Source organism: Oreochromis niloticus, linkage group LG7 (genome assembly GCF_001858045.2).
Source record: "Oreochromis niloticus isolate F11D_XX linkage group LG7, O_niloticus_UMD_NMBU, whole genome shotgun sequence".
NCBI classification, from domain to species: domain Eukaryota; kingdom Metazoa; phylum Chordata; class Actinopteri; order Cichliformes; family Cichlidae; genus Oreochromis; species Oreochromis niloticus.
Genome location: NC_031972.2, coordinates 48,089,897 through 48,113,494, shown reverse-complemented (window position 1 = coordinate 48,113,494; position 23,598 = coordinate 48,089,897). Strand labels below are relative to the sequence as shown.

The window sequence follows — 23,598 nt, the reverse complement described above, 5'->3', positions numbered from 1 at the left end:
GTGTTATTAAGAGAACATAAGCTTCACTTTAGCTTTTTTTCCCCAATTCTGAATTTTAGCTTGTTCTTCCAGATTTTAGAGAAAGTCCTTGTTTAATTCTGGTCTCTATAGAGCACCGTCGATTATATGTATATATTAAGCAATCTATTAGAATAGAATAGAATTCAACTTTATTGTCATTGCACACGTCACAAGTACAAGGCAACGAAATGCAGTTTGAATCCATCCAGAAAGTACTTTAGCAATAATATAGATGTATTACAGAATATAGATCTATTATAGATATGCTACAATCTACACGGTATGAAGGTATGTTATGAATATACTATAACTATAAGTATGTACAGGCTATAACTGAAGTGAATGTACAAGCTATGTACAGGCTATGAACAGGTTATACGTATGGTTATGAATATGAAAAGCTATAGCAGATTATAGTATACAATGCAAGTATTAATAAACAGTTGTAAAACTATAATTATTGTATTGTACAGTATGATTGTCTATACAGCATTTACAGTAGTGCAATCAAGATCAGTGAGATATATGGGTAAATTATACAGTAGTTATATAAAGTGCCAGTGGTTGTAAGTGGTGGTTCAGTCCATCATCAAAACGGGGTGTCAGTTTTTCGGTGCCAATAAATCTCTGTTCAGTTTCCCACAAGGGTAAAGTCTAAAAGAGTGCCATCCTTTTCCTGGGAAACTCAACAGATTTGGGTGTTTCGGGGAAAGGGACGCTTTTGGCTCATTTTGTTTGTAAGTCTAAGTGACTGTATATGGTACCGGTCATAGTACAAACTAAACTGTGACATGCTTATGTCCCATTATGATCCACTGCTCACTGTTGGTGGGCTCCTCTGCAGATCTGAAAATCTTGAAACAAAAATACAGTGATGAGAGTGAAGTGGCCCTCTTTAGTATAACCTTATATGACCAAGAATGAAAGTAAAGCTAGCCGGGTTAAGCTTTCTTTGAACTGGCTTATAATGTATTGTATGATTGTTTCTAAGGCTAGAAAATAGAGTTGTTTGACCTTAAGAGAAAAAGTGTGATGCAATCTTAACTCCCAGTGCTGGCTCTTGTTCTGTTTCTATTGTGAAAGACAGGAATGCCTATTTGTCATGGGTCAGAGCTTCCTAAAGATAGTTGCAGTCTTTTTGGCTCAAGACTAAACTGATTTTATTTTCTATTTTCAGTACAGGGTGCACGACTTTCAGCTGCAGTCTCACACAAAAATTGGTATGATGTTTTCTAAATCAGTGTTGCTGCTTGCACTACTAGCAGTAGGAGGGCACCTAGGTGCAATTGACTAGTTGCACAACTTCAAGTTCATCCAAAGAAAGACCAAAAATTTGGAAAACTATAATTTTATTGCATGCTGAACACTGGATTTGAGCAATCTTATTCCAATAACAAATGTGGGATCAGCAGCAGCCCGTTTATAAATCTATACTTTAGTTTATTCCCTGACCTTTCAATAATTAGCTGTCCTTCAGCTATATTAACCAGCCAGGGATGTGATGACAGTGGAGTAGAAGCAGGATTTCACTAGACAGGTTCCTACAGGACTGGCAGACACACACACACACACACACACACACACACACACACACACACACGTTCCCCCTCACACTCACATTTTCAGCCAAGAACCATCAGTTAGCTTAGCATCCATGTCTTTAGTGGGAGGACACTGTGGACACAAAAACTGTGCGCGGCTTATACAGTTGTTTTTGTGTCCATGCTGAAAGCCTATACAATAATTATGAAGACAATGTGTACATTATCAAGTAATGATTTTAAGTTATGCTGAATGAGTTTGTTAGAATTATATGGGGAGAAAAAAAGGTGAATTTTGATTTATTGGCAGCTGTTTGGAGTTAGTGTTCCAGATATTAATATAAGGTGGCAAGCTGTTAAAGTGCTATAAATGAAGGATTTTGTGTCAGCCTAAGAAGCCATTTTATCTAAGTCTGTGCATTTAAATGAACCCTCAATTCTTTTCTTTAAGCCAGAAACACTAGCAGTTAGTTACTGGGCACAGGCTGTATGACGTTAGTGAGCTTTGGGAAACCCTGCAGGCCAGATTACAGCTTTATTATTACTAAAATGGGGGTTTTGGTTTTTAGTTGATTGATCTAGCTGAACAGTTGATTGTAGATTATAGGCTTTGGCAACCTTTTACAAGAACTATGATTTTATCTGTGATGCTGGAAACTCTAATTACGTTTTAAATGCACAGGAATGCCCAGCCTCTGTAGTTCAAAGAAACCTGTTTGTAGATTGCGTTTCCCACTGGATTTCTTTATCTGTTTTGCAATGAAACTACAATAACAGCATAGAGAAACACGAGGACTCAAACACGTTTGAATAATTTAATGAGAGAGAAAAAAATTGCACTCTTCTCAAATGTATGGTGTCCAGTAGAGAGCCAATAATTACAAATATTATTCATTATAGTAATTATTAGTTGGAAAAAAGTGATTAAAAGGCTAATGGGCATTTCTTTTCTTTGGCAACTGAAAATCAAAGTCATGCCAGGCTAATTGCTGAAATATAAAGCACTGCGCACTGCAAAGCTGTCCTGTGAGCAGTAAGGGTTGTGCAGTGAATAGTGTTTTAGAAGCACAGAATAATTCTGTAGAAACCAACCGACACATCTGACATAAGCTAGATAAAGCAGACAAGGTACAGTAAGCAGAATAAGACAAAGTTTAAGTCCAAATTCAGAGATCAGTGAGGGAAAAGTGAGAGTCAGAGGGAGTGAGCAGGAGTCTGGCTGAGGAGGAGGGAGGCTGAGAAAGAAAAAGAGGAGAGCAGAGAGGCAGGCTTTGCCTTTTCTGGTAGTTGTAGTCACTGCAAAGACAAGCAGGAATTCTTTTTGCGCTGCAGAAGGACTGAGATATAAACCAGACTGGGAGCTGATATATGACAGGAGAGGAGTCTCTGTTGTCCATGGACTAAACTTTCGCTATTGCTAAGGTATTGTAAACCAGCAGGCACAGAAGTTTTTATTGATTTTTTCATATGTTAAAAAAACAGCTGCCTTGGGTGGGCCCTTTGTTATATTGCAATGTGTGTCTGTAAATCTGGACCCTACAAGCTGCAAAATTACCACAGTGATGAAATGGCTTTTTTTTTGCATGTGCATTAAAAAATAAATGTCCATTTCATTTAACTTAGGATACTCATGCTGACATTATATTTATGTCTTCTAGTGAGAAAGCGAGGAGAACCTTTTGGCCACCATGGATGACGACTTTGACCGCCGCATGGAGCTGAGGAGGCAGAGGAGAGAGCAGATGCGCCTTGAAGCCGAAAAGTGAGTAATCCTGTAAAACCTGTGCAAAACAACACATGCACACACACATAAAAGACACAGTCCTGAGCATGCAGACTTAAAATTAGAAGTGAAACTCACAAAAAAAGGGTGAATGCACTGTGAATATCAGAACATCCTACACCACACCATCTTAAATTAAAGCCTCATTAGCTTTGTTAGCATGTAAAGCATTTGTGTCGGCTGACAAAACAAACCGGATAGATTTTATATTTGATTAGCTGGGCCTAGTCACCCCCCCACCCCACCCCGAAACACACACACACACACTTTTTTTTAGTTTTTAAACAGCAGCTGTTTCCCAGTCCCATCTGTGGTGACACCTTTAAACCCTTGGGTGCAATGAACCATTCTGAAAACATTAAACAAGATGTTCCTCTTCTGATCTTTCTTCTGTGCCCTCCGATGATTGGTTCGTCTCATGGACACATGCTCAGTGAGCGGGCCTTTCTATATATGCATACTATATGTTGTTTGATGTATGGAAGAATGCATGGTGGAGTTTTTTGTCTCCACACGGAGCAGAAGTGGCCCAATGATCTCCACACTATCCTGAGCTCATTAAGGGGACCGTCGTCTGTGCTGCTGTTTGGGTTTACCTTTCATTCTCTGTTGTTTCATTCAGTCTCTTTCATGTGCTCAGTAAATTAAACAATAGTGTTTAAAAGATGGTGCTGATATCCACCCCAGTGGTGTAAAGTAGAAGGTTTGTACTTGCTGTGACCTCAGGTGGAGTAGAAACAAAGTGAGAGCTGCTGACACTTAAAGATGTCAGAAGTGTTTAATCACAGAGCTAATTAAACTGATGATCAAACACTGCGGTCACTGCATTTTACTCTCTGAATGGATTTGAACAGATTATGATCACTTTAATCCTTTATGTGATCATATAATCAAGATGTCCAAACATAGCCCAGCATGTTGTGTTTTTTCCAGTGGGCTGCTGTCATATCAGATGTGCCATCAGTGCCCAAGCAACGAAGAGCATTCCTTGCAATTTTCTCACAGCCGGCCATGCCAAACTAGCCTGCCCTTCCTTTTATGCCTTCCAGTTCCTCTCCAAACGCTGCCGACACTGGAATGTTTTGACTGTCATTTTTATTCCAGTGCATAATAGCCTGCTCCGAGGGCTTCAGACTTACACTGCTTGAGCGGAGCTTTTTAGTCTCTTCCCTTCATTTCACTCAGCACCTCTGTTAGCCAAGTAGCTCCCATCATATTTCCCTTCATTTATTATGTTTCGTGTCCCCCGGGCTGGTTGTCTGGAAATGTAACTGTGACATTTTGACAGCACTCAGTCAGGAATCTTCAAGCTTTGGGTGGGGTTCTCTCTAATTGGACTGCTTCCTCACTGATTTCTCTGGGTGATCCGTGCCATTTGGAGAAACCTTTTGCCTGTGGATTTATTGGATTTCCGCCTCATTTGGGTCTTTGTTGCTGTTTTAAAGACAGAAAGGATTCTTGTGGTTGCCTTCCACCTCTCGCAACATCTGTAAAAGATTGTCTCGCAGATTCAGGAAGAGCAGAGGGAAATAATACCAGTGTGCTATCAATGGAGCATTTCAAGCTCCCTCTCTGCCTCATAAAGCCTGGTAATACTTAAAAAGATACTCCCAGGCATGCTGAAAAATTAACTTTGGAAGCATTCAAAGCTGGATGAAAGTCACTGACAGGAGATATGGGGTTGATGGAGAGGAAAGGCATTGTTCTGCATCCCTATTCTGTTGCTTTTTCTCCCTTTTTCATATATTACACATTGTAGTATTAAGTCCCAAGTGAGCCAGTCTTTTGAAGTACACTCATCTTCTTGGATGTGATGTTTGCATGTGTAGCATGTGTGTTTATAATTATTTCTTATAGACTATTTTCCTCTCAGTTGTGGTATCTCAAATCTTCATCATGTCTTTTGAAATCAGCTTTAGATGGTATGGCTTTAGCTTCTCACGTGGTCAACATAAAAATGTGACAGATCACATATTTCTTTTGGTGGAAATTGTGTTTTTGATTTATGTGAAGTTTTTTTTTAAATTTTTATCAGGAAACACACTTGTTCTTTCACTTTAGGTTTCTTAAAAATATTAAATAAAATGTGTTTGGGAAACTCCACTCTACACTAAAGCCTTACATAACATGTCATAGTGTGTCACAAGTAAAGTAGGCACAACCACGAGGTCCATGGAGCTCAAAGCATTTACAGTTAGGTCCATAATTTGTTTTAATCTGTTCCTTTATACAGCCTTAAAGTGAATTTACAGTCAGCTTTTAATACTAATACAAATACTAGAGGAAGAAAGTACCATTGGGAAGGATCCAGCGTTCTCACGTAGGCAAACGTGTAGTAAATGGGCAGAATCCATGGATCAAGGTATGAGATGCTTAAAGGGGTGGAAGGAAAATGCAGAACCGACAATTTAGACTGGCAGTGCCAGGACAGGAGGGAAAAAGACAAAGACAGGAAGTTAAACTAACAGGCATACACGGGCAAAGTGATAGGCAAAAAAAAAAAAAACATGGGCCGAAACTATATCACAAACTCAAACCATGGCATTTACAGATTCAGTAAAGGACTAGATGTTACAATCTCTGATAATGCATTGCTTCAAATGAAGAAAGTCTTGAGGGATGGCTATTATGAAGAAAGGCAGCCCGAAAGCTTTACCAGTGGGACACATCGTCAGTTGTGGCTTAACTTCACAGGGTGTTTCGGCCTTTTATCACAAATTATACCAATTTTATTTTCTGTTTCTTTTAACTTCCTTGGTTAGGTTTAGGGATTAGAAATTTGATCTAGAGTATAATTTTTAAAGACAGATCATCAGTAGTGGACCTTGGATTCATTGGGTGTTTTGGCCATTATCACTAGACAGTGATATTATTGCAGAAAAGTTGCCATTAAGCCAAAGTAGCTTGTTTTCATGTTTTCACGTGTTTTCAAGGTTTAACCCCAAAAACTAAAATGCATTTTAACAAACACTGTAATTCTGTACATGTGCTCTCTCAGGGTAGGTAACACCAATGATGATGATGAGGAAGAGGCTCGGGAGCGAAGGAGGCGCGCAAGGGAGGAGAGAAAGAAGATGAAAGACTCAGAGGAATCTGGTACGACTGAGGTGATCGATACTAACAGGTAAGATGTGTAGACATCATCTAGAATGAGGTTAAATAAGAAACTTCCCATCAGGGATTTTCTTAATGAAAAAACTTTTTTTTGACGTATGAAAAATTAATTTACACACAAGTTGAATTGTTGTGTATAAAAGCAGCACATTTTATTACCTTGGCCTATTGCACAAATTAACTGTGTCACAAAACAAAAAATAGTGTTTTTTCATTTAATTTTATTAAAATGCTTTTTTGTTCCTACGTAAGCGTCACTGAGAGAGAGAGAGAGAGAAAGAAAAACGCAGCAGCTCTACAGCCTATTTAAATGTTTGGTATTGATAAAGCCCTCCAGCCTTCATATTTGGAAAGCTCCAGCGGTTGTGAGGTTCTTGGATTGATGTTTTCGCTGGTTAGCCACAGGAGAAAATTCCACTCAGAAAGACTTGTGGGTTCATCACACTTGATCAGACCAAAACATTTGATAGCAGCCAAGATTTTGAGGTTCGACTTTGATTGAATTTAATCTTTGGTGTTTTGTTTTTGTTCTTTAATTTTTCAGCGTGACAGAGACAGAGTCCTCCACGGCCGGAAACGAAGGGGCAGATGATGACCAAGCTTTGCTGGAGCGCCTCGCCAGAAGGGAGGAACGCAGGCAAAAGAGAATGAAGGAGGCCATGGAGAGACAGAAGGAGCTCGATCCCACAATTGGCACCACCAATGGCACAGACGTCACACTGGAAGAGCAGACTTCCATCAGTAGCAGCAGGCAACAAAATACAGAGGAGGAGGAGGAGAAGAAGGAGGAGGAATCTGCCCAGGAGGAGGTGACAAGTACTGATACTAACTCTTGGAGGAAAGAGGAAGAAGACACAAAGGAGGATGAGAAGGTCAGATGTGTTTCAGCTTTTTTGTTTGTTTTATAAATTATAATGTATTTACTGGGGAAAAAAGTTTTTATATTGTGATTTTTTTATTGATCAATTGATTTATTTTTGGTGTGATTGTCAGGAATCTGTTGAAGAATCAAGAACACAAACAACAGGAAATGAGGTAGAGTTTTATGTCTTTTTACCTCTTTTAGACTCGTTAATCCAACTCCATAAAACTGACGGGAAGTAAATTTAATTTGTTTTTGTAGGAAGAGACTGAGGAGAAGGCTGCAGCAACAGAGGTGGACACTGAGGAGCCAAGTTTAGAAAAGAAAGATGCTGAAAATGAGCCTGCGCCTGGTGTTGACAATGAAGACAAAGAAGAAAAGAAGAGGCAAGAAGAAGAAGAAGAAAGGCATCAAAAAGAAATGGAAGAAAAGCAGAGGATAGAAGAGGAAGAGAGACAAAAAAGGGAAATGGAGGAAAAACTCAAGAAGGAGGAGGAAGAAAAGACACTAAGGGAGGAGGAGGAAAGGAGAAAAATGGAAGAAGAGGAAAAACAACAGGAGGAAACTGAGGAGAGGCTTAAACAAGAGGAAGAGGAAAAACAAAAACAAGAGATGGAGGAACAAATGAATAAAGAAGAGGAGGAAAGACAGAAAAGAGAGCTGGAAGAGAGACAAAAGAAAGAAGAGGAAGAGAAGCAGAAAACAGAGGTGGAAGAGAGACTGAGAAAGGAGGAAGAGGAAAGACAAAGAAAGGAGCTGGAGGAAAAGGAGAAGAAAGAGGAAGAGGAAAGGCAAAAAAAGGAGCTGGAGGAAAAGAAGAAGAAAGAGGAAGAGGAAAGGCAAAAAAAGGAGCTGGAGGAAAAGAAGAAGAAAGAGGAAGAGGAAAAACTGAAAAGGGAAATGGAAGAAAAGAAAAAGAAAGCAGAAGAGGAAAAACGAAAGAAGGAAATGGAAGAGAAGAAGAAAAAGGAGGAAGAGGAGAAACAAAGGAAGAAAGAAGAGGAGGAGAGACGAAAAAGGGAAGTGGAAGAGAAGAAGAAAGTAGAGGAGGAAAAAAGGAAAAAGGAGGCCGAAGAGAAGAAGAAAAAAGAGGAAGAGGATAAGCGCAAAAAGAGAGAGATGGAAGAGAAGAAGAAGAAAGAGGAGGTATTGATGGGATTTGTGGGACTTTTGTGTTAATGTAACTATTTGCAAAGTAAAAAACACTCTTTATTTATGTGGGTTTGTTCTTGCTTTGCTGTGTGATGTGGTTTTGTGGTTTGGTCACAGATCACAGTGCAGTCACAGTGTTCTGGAGGTGGTGATATCAAGGATGCTGCAGTGTCATAGATCTTTAGCTTACATCTGCTTTGCATTCACTACCAGTACGCCACTATTGTTTGATGGCCTTTCTCTTGTGTGTGTGTGTGTGTGTGTGTGTGTGTGTGTGTGTGTGTGTGTGTGTGTAACACTGGATGTTTGCTGATCTTTTCTTTCTCTCTTATTTTCACATCTTCGTGTGAAGGAGGAGAAGCCGAAGAGATTTGGGTTTAAGGACAAGGTAAAAATATACTAGTTGTCAATATTCAATATGTGTTTCTTTTTCTTTTATGGAAGAAAAACGTTTCTTTTCCCGTCTTTTTTTGAAAGATTGAGCCAACCAAACAGAATGGAGCTGTCATTGAAAGTAAATTAAAGAAAACGGAAAAGACATCAAGGTAAATCTTGGCAAACTGCCTCCACAATGTAATGGGACCACTGCTTTTAGACACTCAATGATTTTGATCACTGTTAAGTCTAATCTGCATGTTTTAACATGTGAATTAAATAAACTGTGCGTGTTTGCGAGCAGGGACAATCCGCCCTCCACTAAAGCAGAAGACCTGGAGCGACAGGAGGCTGAGCGAAAACTGCAGGAGCTGAAGCGCCGACGAAACAATGCAGAAAGTGAGGAGTTTGAGAAGATGAAGCAGAAGCAGCAGGGTGCCGAGGCAGAACTGGAGGAGCTGAAGAGGAAGAGAGAGGAGAGGAAGAAGATCCTGGAGGAAGAGGAGAGGCAAAGGAAACAGGCGCTAGAGGAAAAGAAAGCCAAAGAGCAGGTGAGGATGTGTTATTTGACATTCAGGGGTTAACTATACCAATTTAACACCGCGCATGGGTTTGGATATGTGCTATTTATCACATGTGTGGCTGCAGAAATGTGACAGCAAAATGGGGCTTTTGTAACAGGAGGAGAGAAAGAGGATGAAGGAGGAAATAGAGAAAAGGAGGGCGGAGGCTGCAGAGAAGAAGAAACAGATGGAGGAGGGGTCTACAAAACCCACCTTTACTATCAGTCCCAAAGGCTCCTCTAAGGTGAGTGTCTGAGAATTGGTTCGTACGGCTTAGAGTTGTCACACAAGGTTCACTGAGTTGAGTTTACCCACACAGTCTAGGTTGTATTTGCCCAGATCCTGCAAAGCCACCTAAACATATGGCCACTTATCCACAGTAGAAACAAAAAGTGTCTGTGTATCTTTTTAGAGTAATTTAAATAAATGCTTTGTAAATGCTTTGAGCACTATAATAATAATAAACTTTGAAATCATAACCAGATATCTGAAAACCCAGCTGAATAGAGAAAAATGCTTTTATTATAACTTGTGTGAATAAACTTTTTAAAATAGTGACACTGTAATAGTACAGGCTGTAAAATATAGCTGTCCTGTATAAATAATTTATCTGTTTTTTATAAACTTTTATGTAATTGAAAGAAATTCCTTGAGTGTTTTTGTCACCATGAGGTTGGAAGGCAACCAGTGACTCAAGGACGTGTACTAAGCAAATAGCACACTGTTTCATTTTCAAATCTAGGTTTTGTACGGTCACATACTGTGTGATGATTTGGAGCGCTGCCTGGTTCATTTTGTTACTTGATGACAGAGCCAGCCAAGCTGTTTCCCCCTGTTTCCATGTTTTGTGCGAAGTGGAGCACAGATATTGTTCTTCTCCCTTTATGGTCAAACATTTTTTCCTGACTACTGTTTTTGTTCATTTGGCATTCCCTTATCAAGTTCTGTTTTTAATTCCGCTGATATTAGCTGCATGCTATTGATTTTTTTTTTAAATGACACCTTGTGGTGCAACGCTGCCATAGCTTTTTTTGTAGAGTGTGTCTTTTGTTGTGTCCCCCACCCCACAGCACTGACTGGTCATGGCAGATGACTGCCCCTCCCTGAGCCTGGTTCTTCTGGAGGATTCCTTCCTTTTTAAAGGGAGTTTTTCCTTCCCACTGTCGCCAAGTGCTTGATCACCTTTCAGTATTGGGGTTTTCTCTGTATGATTGTAGGTTTTTACCTTACAATATAAAGCACTTTGAGGTGACTGTTCTTCTGATTTGGCGCTATATAAATTGAATTGAATTGATCTGCAGAATGTGATTTCTGGCTTTGAAACACTACTTAGTGTAAAAATCCACATTGTTTTGTGCAGATTGGGGAGAAGGCAGAATTCCTCAGTAAATCAGCCCAGAAAAGGTAAGCCACAAAAAGATTTTTTTTTTCCAGTACAAGAGAAAAAAATAAATAAGTGGTTGGTGGCTTTTACTAATGCCCAGTGCCTGGTTCATACATGCAGCACCACAGCCAGAGTGTCACACACTCCTATTGTCTCCAAGATTGGCAACAGAATGGAACAATACACTTCTGCCATCCAGGTGAGAGCTGATCTGTATGTTAAATATTAATCACCATCCTTAATAAAGGTAGCAGTAATAGTCATGTTTTATTTGATCATATATTCTTTTAAGTTGCAACCAATGCAACAATCTTAAAATGGTCCATTTGAAGTCAGAGTATGATGCATCAGCTACACAAGAAATACATTTTTCTGGTGTAAATGGTTTAAATGGACCAAGTCTTGTATGGTTAAGTGTCATCGACTCATCTCTATTAATGGGTCAAACCAGGCTGAGAAGTGAAGTGTAGTGTTAGTTCAGGCAGATGACAAAGTCAAGCTCAACCCACGGTTCATAATGACTCACATTCAGCACATCCAGTAGACCTATTTCATATGAAATAGAAGGTAAACACAGGTATTATTAATCACACCAATTAAGACTCTCCACCTAAATACAATAGAATCTACACATATTTAATTAGCGATGCCTGTTTATTTACTATTTCAAATCAAAATGCCTACCTGGAAATAGTTCTATTGTCAACTCTCATTCCAGCCACTATTTAAGCTGCTTATCCTGCTTACTTGTGCTTTGCAACCCACCTTCAGCCCAGCTCATCCTTTTCAAGTGTCTGAATTAATTAGCGTTTGTCTGTTGTAATTTTTTCCTCCTTTGCTTCATACCCTTTGGGATATCTTTGCTGGTGGTCTCCCTGTCCCAGGCCTTTCTTACCCACACTTCCATGTATGCACATAGATGGGTGGGTAGGTCCCGGAACAGAGCAATACTTCCAAATATAGGTTGTAGATGGAAATAGTAATTTTTTTAACTAATGTGAGTCTGACTAAAATGGTAATGGAAAAAAAAGCTGGACAGTAAATATTTGTTAAGACCGAGGAGCCATCAAGATTTAAATTTAGATAAGATTTAAAAACTTATCTGAATAAATGTAGCAGATAAAATGTTCAATGTTAGCCTGTGAATTCTAAATATACACACATGAAGTGTGTATATTTAGAATTAAATATGTGTAGATTACATTTTTTTTTTTTTAAGCTGTATTTTCTGCACTTGTTACTAAATAATTAAAAGTTACAGTTAGTTATATTTGTATTGCAACACAGACCTAATGTCAGAGCTCTGAAAAGTGCTGATCATTATTTTGAGGCTTTTTATCTCAGTAAATTATGGAATAAAACTGATAAATTGAAATAAAGCACAGGTGTCTTAAAATTCTGCTTAAGTACATTAATGTTCTTGGGTAAATTTAAATCTACGTTGCTATTTGCCCCCCTGAGCTTTAGTCAGCGTGCTCCTGTGTTTGCCCATGTAAATGTAACTAAATACATCGTCTCTTTTTTACAGGGAAACAAAGATGTAAAATCTCCCAAGTCTCCAGTGGCAGATATTCCGACGGGAGGCACACGCAGCATCAAAAGTATGTGGGAGAAAGGCAATGTGGGCAGCACCTCTGAAACTCCCTCTCCTGCAAACAAGGTAACGGAGAATGAGAGAGGAAGAGGCTTAGTGTGGTTTAGTGTGTGATTGCATATTTAAAGTGTTTCTTCACCAGGATGTGGCCGGTATCAAAGGAAGTGTGACCGGACGTGTCAACAGTTGGACGGGAAAGCCGGCAGAAGGCGAGAAAACAGTAGCGCCAGCACCTGCAGCAGCAGCACCGGCACCAGCGGCACCAGCAGCAGCAAAGCCAGCACCAGCAGCAGCAGCAAAGCCCGCAGTAAGACCTGATAAATCCTTGCCGTGATCACACACCCACACACTATTGTAAATCAGACGCCAGTCTTCAGCAGAGTAATCCCTTGATATTCTGCACATGCTGATGTGCTCATTTGCACATCAACATGCCTGTCCTTTGTTGGCTGCAGCCTTTGGGTCTGCACTCCAGGGCTGGACGGTGCTGCTGTCTTAAGTCTAGCAACACCACATGGAGAGTTTACTGAACAGCATATGCTGTCATGGCTTTCTTTGAGTTCTTGTACACATGATGGGGAAAGCTTCAATTAATTTATTTGAACAGAAGCCCATGGGAAATCTTTGTACAGAAGCAAAAAAAAGTATTTATCTATTGCAGACAACAGAAGAGCCGTGAAACACCTGGCACTAACTAGTTGATTGTCAGGTGGTTTAATGCCTGAATGCCTTCTTTCACAACCCGTTCTGCATTCCTTTTAACATCATTTATTTTGTATTTAAATCCTATATTCCAGAAAACTGCAGTTATTTCAAACAGAAATCTCATTTTTTTCTGTTTGCATTTAACTCTCCCTGAAATGCATGTTTTAGTCCTACTGATGAGTCCATACTTTGAGTGTCCTTTGGAAAAGGGGGAAAGGGTCATATCTATTCATAGCTATCACATATATTATTACATGTCGCAACAAGTAGATGGAAACTTGATGATTTAATTTGTTCTCTTTATGGTCATATAGCATAAATAAATGTGTAGTAAGGTAGTCAGTGAGCACTGTGTCCTCTTCTTAAAGTCAGACACCAGCTGCTAGTAAAAACGGGCTGTCTGGAGACACATTCATGTGCAGTAAGGTTGGTAGATGACATGTGACATTGTTCTTAAGCAAAATTTATGAGCGAGATAACTTTGGTATCAAATATCTTGGCCAGAGAAGTGCTGTACCCTTGTTGTTACTCTTGCAGTAACACTTCCCCCTGATGGGTTGAAGCTGTACCGCAGTCTGATGCATGTGTGGATCTTTGCATCAAATCTTTACTGTGTCTTCACTGTGCTAGTGATATTTTTCAGCCTTTCTGTCCTCTTTAATTGGGCTCTTTCCTTCAGCTATCCTCACTCAAGCTTTTCCTGCTGCTTTTTGTCTGCTCTTCAAACTGGTAAAGGTTTTGCATATACTTCACCAATATCACCAGTAATAATCAGAAGCCTAATAAATATATTTGGGAACTGTATTTGCATCCATTGAAGGGAAATCATTTGGTACATTTACTCCCTGGACATTGATGACTTCATACTTCATGTGATGTTAGTTTTTAGTCCTCCTCTGCTTAAACATGTCACTTAAACCCTTTACTAAACAATAACTGTTTTCTCAGGATTAGAGCAATTCTATAAAGCCCTTCGAATCTATTTGAGGACCGATAAGGAAAGCTGTCCAATGTTTTACAGACAGTCAAAGTTATTGCTACTTTTTCTCATTCCTCACCATAAAAATGGTCACGCTTTCAATTATCTGATTTCATTGAAAGTAGGTTGAGGAGAACATTTGAGACAATTTCCTCATAGGACCTCTGTGCTTTCTGCTGAGAAATATTTTGGATAAAAGCTTCTTCTTTTCTATACTTTTTGCTTAAGTAGCTGGTCTAAATATGTCTTCTGACACTTCACAGGGCTAACAGTCTTTTTGTGCATTTTGTTTGTGACAGGATGTGAAACCAGCTGACGTGGGTAACAAGCGTGGCATGTGGGAAGCAAAGAAGGGCTCTACGCCTGGAAAGGTAAAGACACAGACACTATTCTTTGAAGGGGCAATGTTAGTGTTTTAAAGGATTTACAATGATGTGGTAATAGTTGTTATTCTTTATTTAGTCTTTCTAATACATGAGTGAAAGTGGTCATTTGTGAATATGTGACTCCAGGCTGATGTTACTGATTTGGAATCTTAAGTAAAAACATAAGATACATGGCTGCTCCAGTAATTCACTCGTTCCACATTTTTTCACGTTATAGCCTTATTTGTGTTTCACCTCAAAGTTCTACACGCGATACACCATAATGATGAAGTGAAAAAAGGTTGCTTGAAATTCTTGCAAATTTATTAAAAAATATAATAAATAAAAAAATAAAAATACTCCAAATTGAGCTCAGATGCATCCTGAGCATCTGTCACATCTTTCTACAACTTAACTAGAGTTCACCTGTGGTAGATTCAGTTGATTGAATGACATGATTTGGAAAGGCACACACTTGTCTATGTAAGGTCCCATACTGGACAGTGCACAAACCAAGCCATGAAGTCTAAGGCATTGAGGCAAATATCTGGGGAAAAGTACAGAAAGATTTCTGCAGTACTGAAGCTCCCAGGGAGCACAGTGGCCTCCATCACCTGTAAATGGAAGAACTTTGGACTCTTACTAGAGTTGGCTGCCCGGCCAATCTGAGCAATTAGGGTAGAATGACCTGAGTCAGCGACGTGACCAAGAACTCGATGGTGATTCTGACAAAGACAGGAGAACCTTCCAGAAGGACAACTATTTCTACAGCACTCCAGCAATCAGGCCTGTATGAGTGGCAAGATGGAAGCCAGTCCTCAGCAAAAGGAATATGACAGCCCACCTGGAGTTTGCCAAAGCTTACCTGAAGGACTCTCACACCGTGTGAAACAAAATTCTCTGTTTTGATGAAACAAAGATCGAACTCTTTGGCCTGAATGCCAAGAGTCATGACTGGAGGAAACCAGACAGTGCTCATGGCCTGGCCAATGCCATTCCTATGGTGAAACATGGTGGTGGCAGCATCATGCTTTTGGATGTTTTTCAGCAGCAGGAACTGGGAGACTAGTCAGGGTCAGAGAAAAGATGAATGCAACAATTTACAGAGATGTACTTGATGATAAGCTGCACAAAAGCACTCTGGACTGGGGCAAAGGTTCATTTTCCAACAGGACAACGATCCAAGCTTCTAAAATCATATTGAAAAAGACTTGAGACTGTAACTGCTGCCAAAGGTGCTTCAATAAACTGTTGAGCAAAGGCTGTAAATCCTTATGTACATGTTATTTTGCATTTTTCTTTTTCATTTTTAATACATTTCAAAGAATTTCAAGAATTTTTTTCACCTTCACCTTCATTATGGAGCATTTTATGAAGAACTTTGAGGTGAAAAATGAATTTGATAAAACTGGAACAAAATATGGAAAAAAAGAAGCGCTGTGAATACTTAGATGATAATTTGCCTGAATACCAGTGGAGGATTTGTCTTCCCTCATTTATTTTGTTTCCTTTATTCCTTCTGCTCGCACAGGTGGCTGTGGGAGGCAAATTTTCTCGTTAATGGTAAGCTTCTGAAGTGACTGTATGCAGTGGTCAAATGTAACTAAGTACCCTTACTCAATACTGAACATTTATCATTGCACAAGTAAAAATAAATAGCCTAATATACAGTAACACTCGTGCATAACTATAATATACCACTAAAAGAGTAGAATAGTTTTTCCTTGTCTAATGTCAGAGAAAAAGTTTAACAAATACTAAAAAGATAGACTCTCTTATGGTAGAGTTAATATGAAGCGACACCTAGCTACTCGTTAGCTTAGCTTACAGAGATGGGAAATGAGGGCAAACAACCGATCATTTAAAAAACAATAGTTCAAAGTTCATATTTATTTATATAGCACTTTTAAAACAACAGGTGTTGACCAAAGTACTGTACAATAAAATGGACAAGGCAATAAACATAAAAATAATAGAACAGTGTTTTAGAAGAGAATAAAATCATAAAAAAGAGAATAAAATCATAAAAAAGAAAATAAAATCATAAAAAAGAAAAATTGTAACAAACTCATGATGAATCAAAAGCCAGAGAATAAAAATGGGTCTTTAGATGACTTTTAAAAGTATCCAGTGTTGGGGAGGATCTGAAATGCAAAGGCAATGTATTCCAAAGTTTGGGGGCAGTCACAGCAAATGCCCGGTCTCCTCTGTGTTTTAATCTGTACCTAGGGATAACCAAAAGCATTTGGTCTGCAGACCTCAAGGATCTTGGGGGAGAATACGAGGTTAGGAGATCAGCAAGATATGTAGGGGCTAGTCCATGCAACGACTTAAAAACAAGTGTTAAGATCTTAAAGTCAATTTGAAAGCTGACTGGCAGCCAGTGTAGTGATGCAAGTAAAGGAGATATATGATCTCGCTTGTGTGTGCCAGTTAGGAGCCGTGCTGCAGCGTTTTGAACTAGCTGCAGTCGGCCAGTTGATCAAGAGGTGACACCAGAGTAGAGACTATAACAGAAGTCGAGGCGAGATGAGATGAAGGCATGGATCGCTTTCTCACAATCTCTGAAACAGAGAAAGGGCTTAACTTTTGTAATTAGGCGAAGATGAAAGAAACTGATTTTGACTACATTATTTATCTGTTTATCAAATGTTAAATTGCTGTCAAAAATCACCCCTAAATTTCTTGCAAATGTTTTTTTATAATTTTCTAAGGGGCCAAGGTCATAATGGTCAGAAGGACCAAAGAAAATGACCTCAGTTTTCTGTTCATTTAGATTTAAAAAATTTAGAGCCATCCATGCCTTGACATCTTCTAGACAATCAAACAGTCCCGTCAGAGGATTCAGAGATTTCGTTTTAGTGGAAGGTAAATCTGAGAATCATCTGTGTAACAGTGAAACGAAATTCCATATTTTTTGAAAATAGATCCCAACGGGATCATATAAATTGAAAAAAGGACTGGACCAAGGATAGAGCCCTGGGGGACCCCGCAGTTATTTTATTTTTAACTTAAATTTTTATATTTTACTTTATTCTTTCCTAGTTAAATTTACCCTTCATTTTAATTTTCATATTTATTTCCTATCCTATTCATAGTCTTTTATTTTAGGTCACGAGCAGTTGTCTAAGCATTTCACTGCATATCGTACTGTGTATGACTGTGTATGTGACAAATAAAATTTGAATTGGATTTGAATTTGAAAAAGGGCCGTTTTTGGAGACAATGTGTCTCTGAATCTAACAGAGAAAGTACGATTAGATAAGTAGGATTTAAACCATTCCAAAGCAAGCCCTTTAATTCCGGCACATTGTTCCAGTCGAGAGATAAGAATCCTGTGATCTACTGTGTCAAAAGCAGCACTGAGGTCTAATAATACCGAGTAGGTAAAAGTTAAAAGGTCATTAGAAACTTTAAAAGAAAATAAATCTGCATGTGATTTCAAGTGGGTTATATTCTAGACTATTTGTCTTTATCCAGTGACTTCCTGTTCATGGAGTGTCCAATGACCAGAACCCCTTTGGTAACCAAACCAACTGATAGCTGTAGCTTTCTTCCTTCCTTTCTTCCCTCACAGACATAGCTGTAGCTTTGTATTTACAAACTTAAGTGTTATATAGGTCACCACTTCCTTTATCAGAAATAGACAGCCTAGAATAAAGTAAAGGGCAAATGACAACACACATTTCCTAAAATATCAAATTAGTCCTTTTGCTGGAGATATTTTTAGTGTCTCTACATTGGGGTTAGCTCTACTTTCACTCGGGTAAAGTGAATACTTTTATAACACTGTAAAGCTGAACATTGTACATGTTAAACCAGGGCTTTATGTTGGTCAGTCCTGGGGGAAGCAAACTTGAGATGAAGTGTGTCTGCCCTTCAAAACATGTTCTGGACAAGTAGGATAAGCCTTGACTGATTTATAGCCCAGCAGGAGCTCGTAACTACTACAACCCACCAACTTCTCTTTCTACCAGAGTAGCTGCTCACTGTAAATCAAATCTGCTGCTGGAGATTTTTGGGCACGGGCTCAGCTCTGTGGCACTGCGATCTATATTTAAAAAAAACCTCACCCCGACCTTGTTTCCCAGTATAAAGAAAGTTCCAGACTCCTGGGATGACTGTCATGTTTTTGCTGTGGGCTGTTCCCCAAGTCCCACCTGGACTTGGGGAACTTTGCTGAGTGTCGGAGAGCTGTCAGACATACCAGAGTGCAGCTGCTTGATTGTCACATTACAACTGACTGCTGAAAAGGATTACTAGCCATTTAAGAAGCAAATCGGGCTCGATCACCAGGCTTATTCACTCAGTGCTAATGATAAAAACCTAAGATGAGCTACCACAGCTACATGGGACAGGTTAAAACGTTTGACTTTACAACATAAATCATGAAAAAGATATTGACTTTGGCATAATAAAGCTGCCTTGCTTCTTCGTGTTCAAATATCATGTTTCTTCTGACATGAAGGCATCAGTGCTTGGGCCAAAGTGTGAACAATAGGAGTGGAAAAGTGTTTGTCGAGTGTCAACTTCAACTCTAAATAGCACTCCTTGCTTGTAGCCTTCCAACTTCTTCATCAGAAATAGATGGCTGAGCAATGAAGTAAAGGGCAAATGACCAAGTTAGAGCTTTCAGTCACAAAGCAAAGTGTCCTAACTCTGAACAACAACAACAGCGGCACTGAACATGCATTATATTGTACTTACAGAGAACAATGGTCATGAAAGCATTGATTGATGATGCTGAGGCTAATGACTGATGATCTTTCTGTTTTAAAGTTGACACACTTGAAGGAAAATATGCCCGAACTGATCAGTTTTAAGCTGCTTTCCCCTCTAAGAAAAGCTTGTATCTGTGGAAGCATTGTCTGTTAAATTGTCTGTTAAAATGTTTGATGCCCATATCAAACATGGCCAAGTATTTCCTCCTTCTTCATTTCTTAGTTTTTTGCATATTTGGTACACTTTCATGTTTGAGATATTCAAATAAATTTTAACAATAAGCATAAATACAAAATGCGGCTTTTAAATGAAGATTTCATTTATTAAGGGAAAAAGTTAACCAAACATAGACCTGTGTGAAACAGTAACTGCTCCCTAAACCTAATGATTGGTTGTGTGACCACTGGCAGCAGGAACTGCAATTAAGTGTTTGTGATACCTGGCAATCGCTGTGGAGGAATTTTGGTTCACTTTTCTTTGCAGAATCGTTTTAATTCAGCCACACTGGATGGAAACTGACTGCTTAAGATAATGCCAAAGCATCTCAATCTGATTTAAGTCCAGACTACTTCAAAACCTTCATTTTGTTTGTTTTTAATTTTTTTGAGCAATTCAAAGGTGGACTTGGTGGTGTGTTTCTTATCATTGCATAACTTGAGTGAGCTTGAGCTTCAGGCCATCAACTTATGGCCTGACATTCTCCTTCAGGATTTCTGCTAGAGAGCAGAATTTATGGTTCGTCAAGGTCCTGAAGTATGATCCGCTGGTATGATCTGTTTATGAAATGCTGTGTTAGTTTTATGCCAGATGTAATAGGACTCAAACCTTCCAAAAAGTTAAACTTTTGTCTATTCAGTCCACAGAATATTTTCCCAAATGTCATCAAGATGTATTTTGGCAAATGTGAGGTGAGCCTTTGTGTTCTTTTTGGTCAGCAGTGGTTTTCTCCTTGGAACTCTGTATTGTTGAATCATGACCTTAACCTAACGAGTAAAGTCTTCTGTTTTTTAGATAGTGTTCTGGGTTCTTTTGTGACCTCCTGCATGACTTGTCGATGCACTCTCAGAGTAATTTTCATAGGCCGGTCACTCCTGGGAAGGTTTACCACTGCTCCAAGGTTTCTCCATTTGTGGATAAAGGCCTTCCTCATGGTTCACTGGAGTCCCAAAGCCTTAGAAATGGCTTTGTAAGCCTTTCCAGACTGATAGATGTCAGTGACTTTGTTTCTCATCATTTTTTAAGTTTCTTTCTTTTCTTTAAGATCTTTTAGGCTTATTCATTTTGTGGAAGGTTGTTGACAGGTTCTGTTTGATTGATTTAACAGATCTGGCAATAATCAGGCCTAAGTGTGGCAAGCTAAAGTGAACCCAGCTTTCCAAAAAATGTTTAAAAAATTGTTTGATTTGGGAACTGGAAGATGTAAGTGTGACAATATGCAAAAAAGAAAATAAAAGAAAAAAGAAGAAATCTGAAAGGGGCAAATACTTTTTCGCAGCATTGTAGAAATACTTGTGAAAAACTATCAAAAGCTCAGGCTTCAGGTTGCTCTATAAAACACACCACTAAGTCAGAGTATACAAAAAATAAGGACTATGACCATGACTCGTGCAAAATTACTTCAGTACAGTGTAAGCATGAAGCATGGTGTTGGAAACAAGCAAAGCATTTTTTAGTTTTGTAATCTCAAGGATTTTACTAAAGTTTTTTCAAGTTTTTTTCTTTTTTTTAAGTTTGTTTTATTTACCATTTAGAGGCTGATATATATAAAATAGTTTATCCCTTAAAAACATGGCATTTTTCTACTTTTCTCTATTTTAAAATATTTATTTTGATTCATTAAGGGATAAAAGTAGATTTCCAACATTAAAGAAGATTTTTGTACCAACAAAATAAAATTTACATTATTTGGAATTTATTCATTGTTCAGATTTATCTATTGGTTATTGGTTATTAACTAATTTATGTATATATGCACATTGTTATCTATTTCGATAAAATTTCAGAAACTTGCAGAAGAAAAAGCTAATTTTTTTTAATGTAAATAATATTGTGGGATTTTATCAAGGTGATATCTGTTCTGTATATATTCACATATTCACCTGTGGTGTCTCACCTTACTCTAACAGTGACTTTATCAGCAATTGACACATTGAGAAACTGATCGTTAATGTCTTTCTGTTTCTTTTATAGCAGGAGTGAGACCCTAACCATTGACATCCCAGTTACACCTGTTCAAACTCACACCTCTGCTGCTCTACATTCACACCTGTTCCCCTTCAGCACGCCCGTATTTTGCATGAAGTTCACATCACAATGAAGGAAAAGGGAATGACATAATGGGATTCCTGTGTCAAAGTCCTCCAGCTCTAGCTTTACAGTATCAGTACCTTTGCACTGCCACCTATTTTGACTTAGCCATGCTTCGAGAGTTTCTTCAAAAATGAAAAGATGATGGCTTGACTTGATATGTGGCTATAAGAAATTTAAAAGAATATTACACTTTCTAACTGTTTTTACATGGTTAATACTCAGTAGTAAACTAAAACTGTCCATTAGCTGTTGTTGTCACTATTTTTCATTCAAGCATTCTGCAAGTCGGTTATTTTGCTTCCAGCTCTCATTAGCAGGTCTATAATTCATATGGTGCATTTGGGCTTTGACGTTATGTCATATAGCTTATACCCAGTAATTAGTATTCTTGCTTTATAATGATACATGCACACTGCTTTTTGTGATGAAAGTCATGGTTTTGATTCCATAGAAAGTATACTGTACTCCACAGCTGGATGTTGGATGAAAAGCTTGTATATAATTTACTTGTTTTGTAGGTTTTAGTTTCTACTAAGGCATCCATCATAAAGGCTTTCTGACGTATTTAATAAGGCCTTTGCATGTACTTAATATAGATCAGTTAGACGTAATTAACAAGTCTGTGGTTGTGAAGCAATAAAGAAATCTCTTTGGCTAATGTTTACAATTTTGATAAAAGTTTGTAATATTTTTTAAGAATAATAAGTTGTGCATAAAAACACATAAATAAACCATTAAATGAATGACTTTAATGTTAGCAAAGGATGGCAAAACTATCCGACTGATTCAGCTCAAGAGAGAAATATCCGGTGTCCTGCAGGTTTTAGATATCACCCTGGGTCGACACACCTGAATCAAATGATTAGTTCATTAACAGGCCTCTGGAGAACTTCAAGACATGTTTAGGAGGTAATTTAGCCACTTAAATCAGCTGTGTTGAGTCAAGGACACATCTAAAACCTTCAGGATACCGGCCCTTGAGGCCTGGATTCCCCCACCCCTGGTCTACTAGATGGATTAATCTATTAGGCATTCATGTTCTGTTAGTCATTTTTAAATACCTTGTCATGCAAACATACTCACTAAAAACACAAGACGTGATAAATATTTTTACCAGCTGAACATTGTAATTTATATTCCTATTGTGAGCATGGCATCAGTGTGACTCTTCGGATGTAGTATGAAGAGCACACAGAGCAAACGTAGACTACCTGACCACTCACCTCGTGATTAACTTCAAAAGGCAACTGGCTCGTAGTTCATTCACTCATCATTTAGTCAAATTTATAACTCCAAAGTGGATGCAAAGTGGATGGATGATGCACGATAATAGTTACAAAGCCGAGAAGCCTTGATAAAGTGGCTCTTATTAAAAAGTTTAATTAAAAAATACACAAGGATCCACACCTCAGATCATAAGTTAATATCATTGGCACATCCTGCCTAGGACTGCTATAGCAGCGGGAAACATTTTCACGAATAACATCCAGCTTTGTTACTTTCATGGTCTATGAATACTTGTGTATGCAAGTATCTAGTGTAACAACAAATCTTATTGTATTCAACAAACAGGTTATAGTCTGGCTGCTTTGCTTATCTATTGCGCATTTACATGCCACTTACTTCAGCTTTTTATGCGTTGCAGAAACATTAGAGACCTGCAAGACAATCACAACATGCACTCTGTTTAAAAAAAGCCTGTAATTAACAGTGAATGTAACCCGGTGTTCCTGTCAGCAGTGCACATACGTTGAGTTCTGCCTAAATGTATTGTGACACTTTCAGCATTTTTTTTATTGATTGCCTTGTTTGAGTTGTTTACAAATATTGTATGTATGGCTTCAGCAATAAAAAAATGAAGGAAAAAAAAAGTTCTGGTTCTGTTTTATTTTTAACCAATGAGAGGAAATGCTGTCATTTGTAACCATTTGTGAAATCATGGTGTGTTGAAAACACAGTGGAGGGTGACAAGGCAGGAATCTACCTGCAAAACATGTAGCATGTATGAGTGTGTGTGTGTGTGTGCGTGTGTGTGTGTGTGTGTGTGTGTGTTAGTATCTAGTTCCTTGTGTGTCTGTAATGTCCAGCTCTCTAACAATAGACTGATCAGCCATAGGGTGTCGCAGTC

General features: G+C 38.6%; 1 protein-coding gene across 1 annotated transcript; it reads left to right on the top strand.

Moving 5' to 3' along the window:
* The first annotated feature begins 2,815 nt into the window (after positions 1 to 2,815).
* On the top strand, positions 2,816 to 23,341 carry LOC100708341 (caldesmon). Its single transcript, XM_025908458.1, has 18 exons — positions 2,816 to 2,984; positions 3,221 to 3,324; positions 6,344 to 6,469; positions 7,004 to 7,331; positions 7,453 to 7,494; positions 7,583 to 8,071; positions 8,414 to 8,467; positions 8,826 to 8,861; positions 8,951 to 9,018; positions 9,153 to 9,399; positions 9,530 to 9,655; positions 10,772 to 10,815; positions 10,916 to 10,994; positions 12,324 to 12,455; positions 12,532 to 12,696; positions 14,373 to 14,444; positions 15,970 to 16,001; positions 21,351 to 23,341. The coding sequence occupies exons 2-17, from the start codon at positions 3,251 to 3,253 to the stop codon at positions 15,997 to 15,999; spliced, it is 2,112 nt and encodes a 703-aa protein (XP_025764243.1). The 5' UTR covers positions 2,816 to 2,984; positions 3,221 to 3,250; the 3' UTR covers positions 16,000 to 16,001; positions 21,351 to 23,341.
* The last annotated feature ends 257 nt before the right edge of the window (positions 23,342 to 23,598 follow it).

Coding starts and splice junctions, on each gene's coding strand:
- LOC100708341 (XM_025908458.1), top strand. CDS start 3,251: ATGGATGACGACTTTGACCGCCGCATGGAGCTGAGGAGGCAGAGGAGA. Junction 6,470..7,003: donor GAGGTGATCGATACTAACAG/GTAAGATGTGTA, acceptor TTAATTTTTCAG/CGTGACAGAGACAGAGTCCT. Junction 10,995..12,323: donor AATACACTTCTGCCATCCAG/GTGAGAGCTGAT, acceptor TCTTTTTTACAG/GGAAACAAAGATGTAAAATC.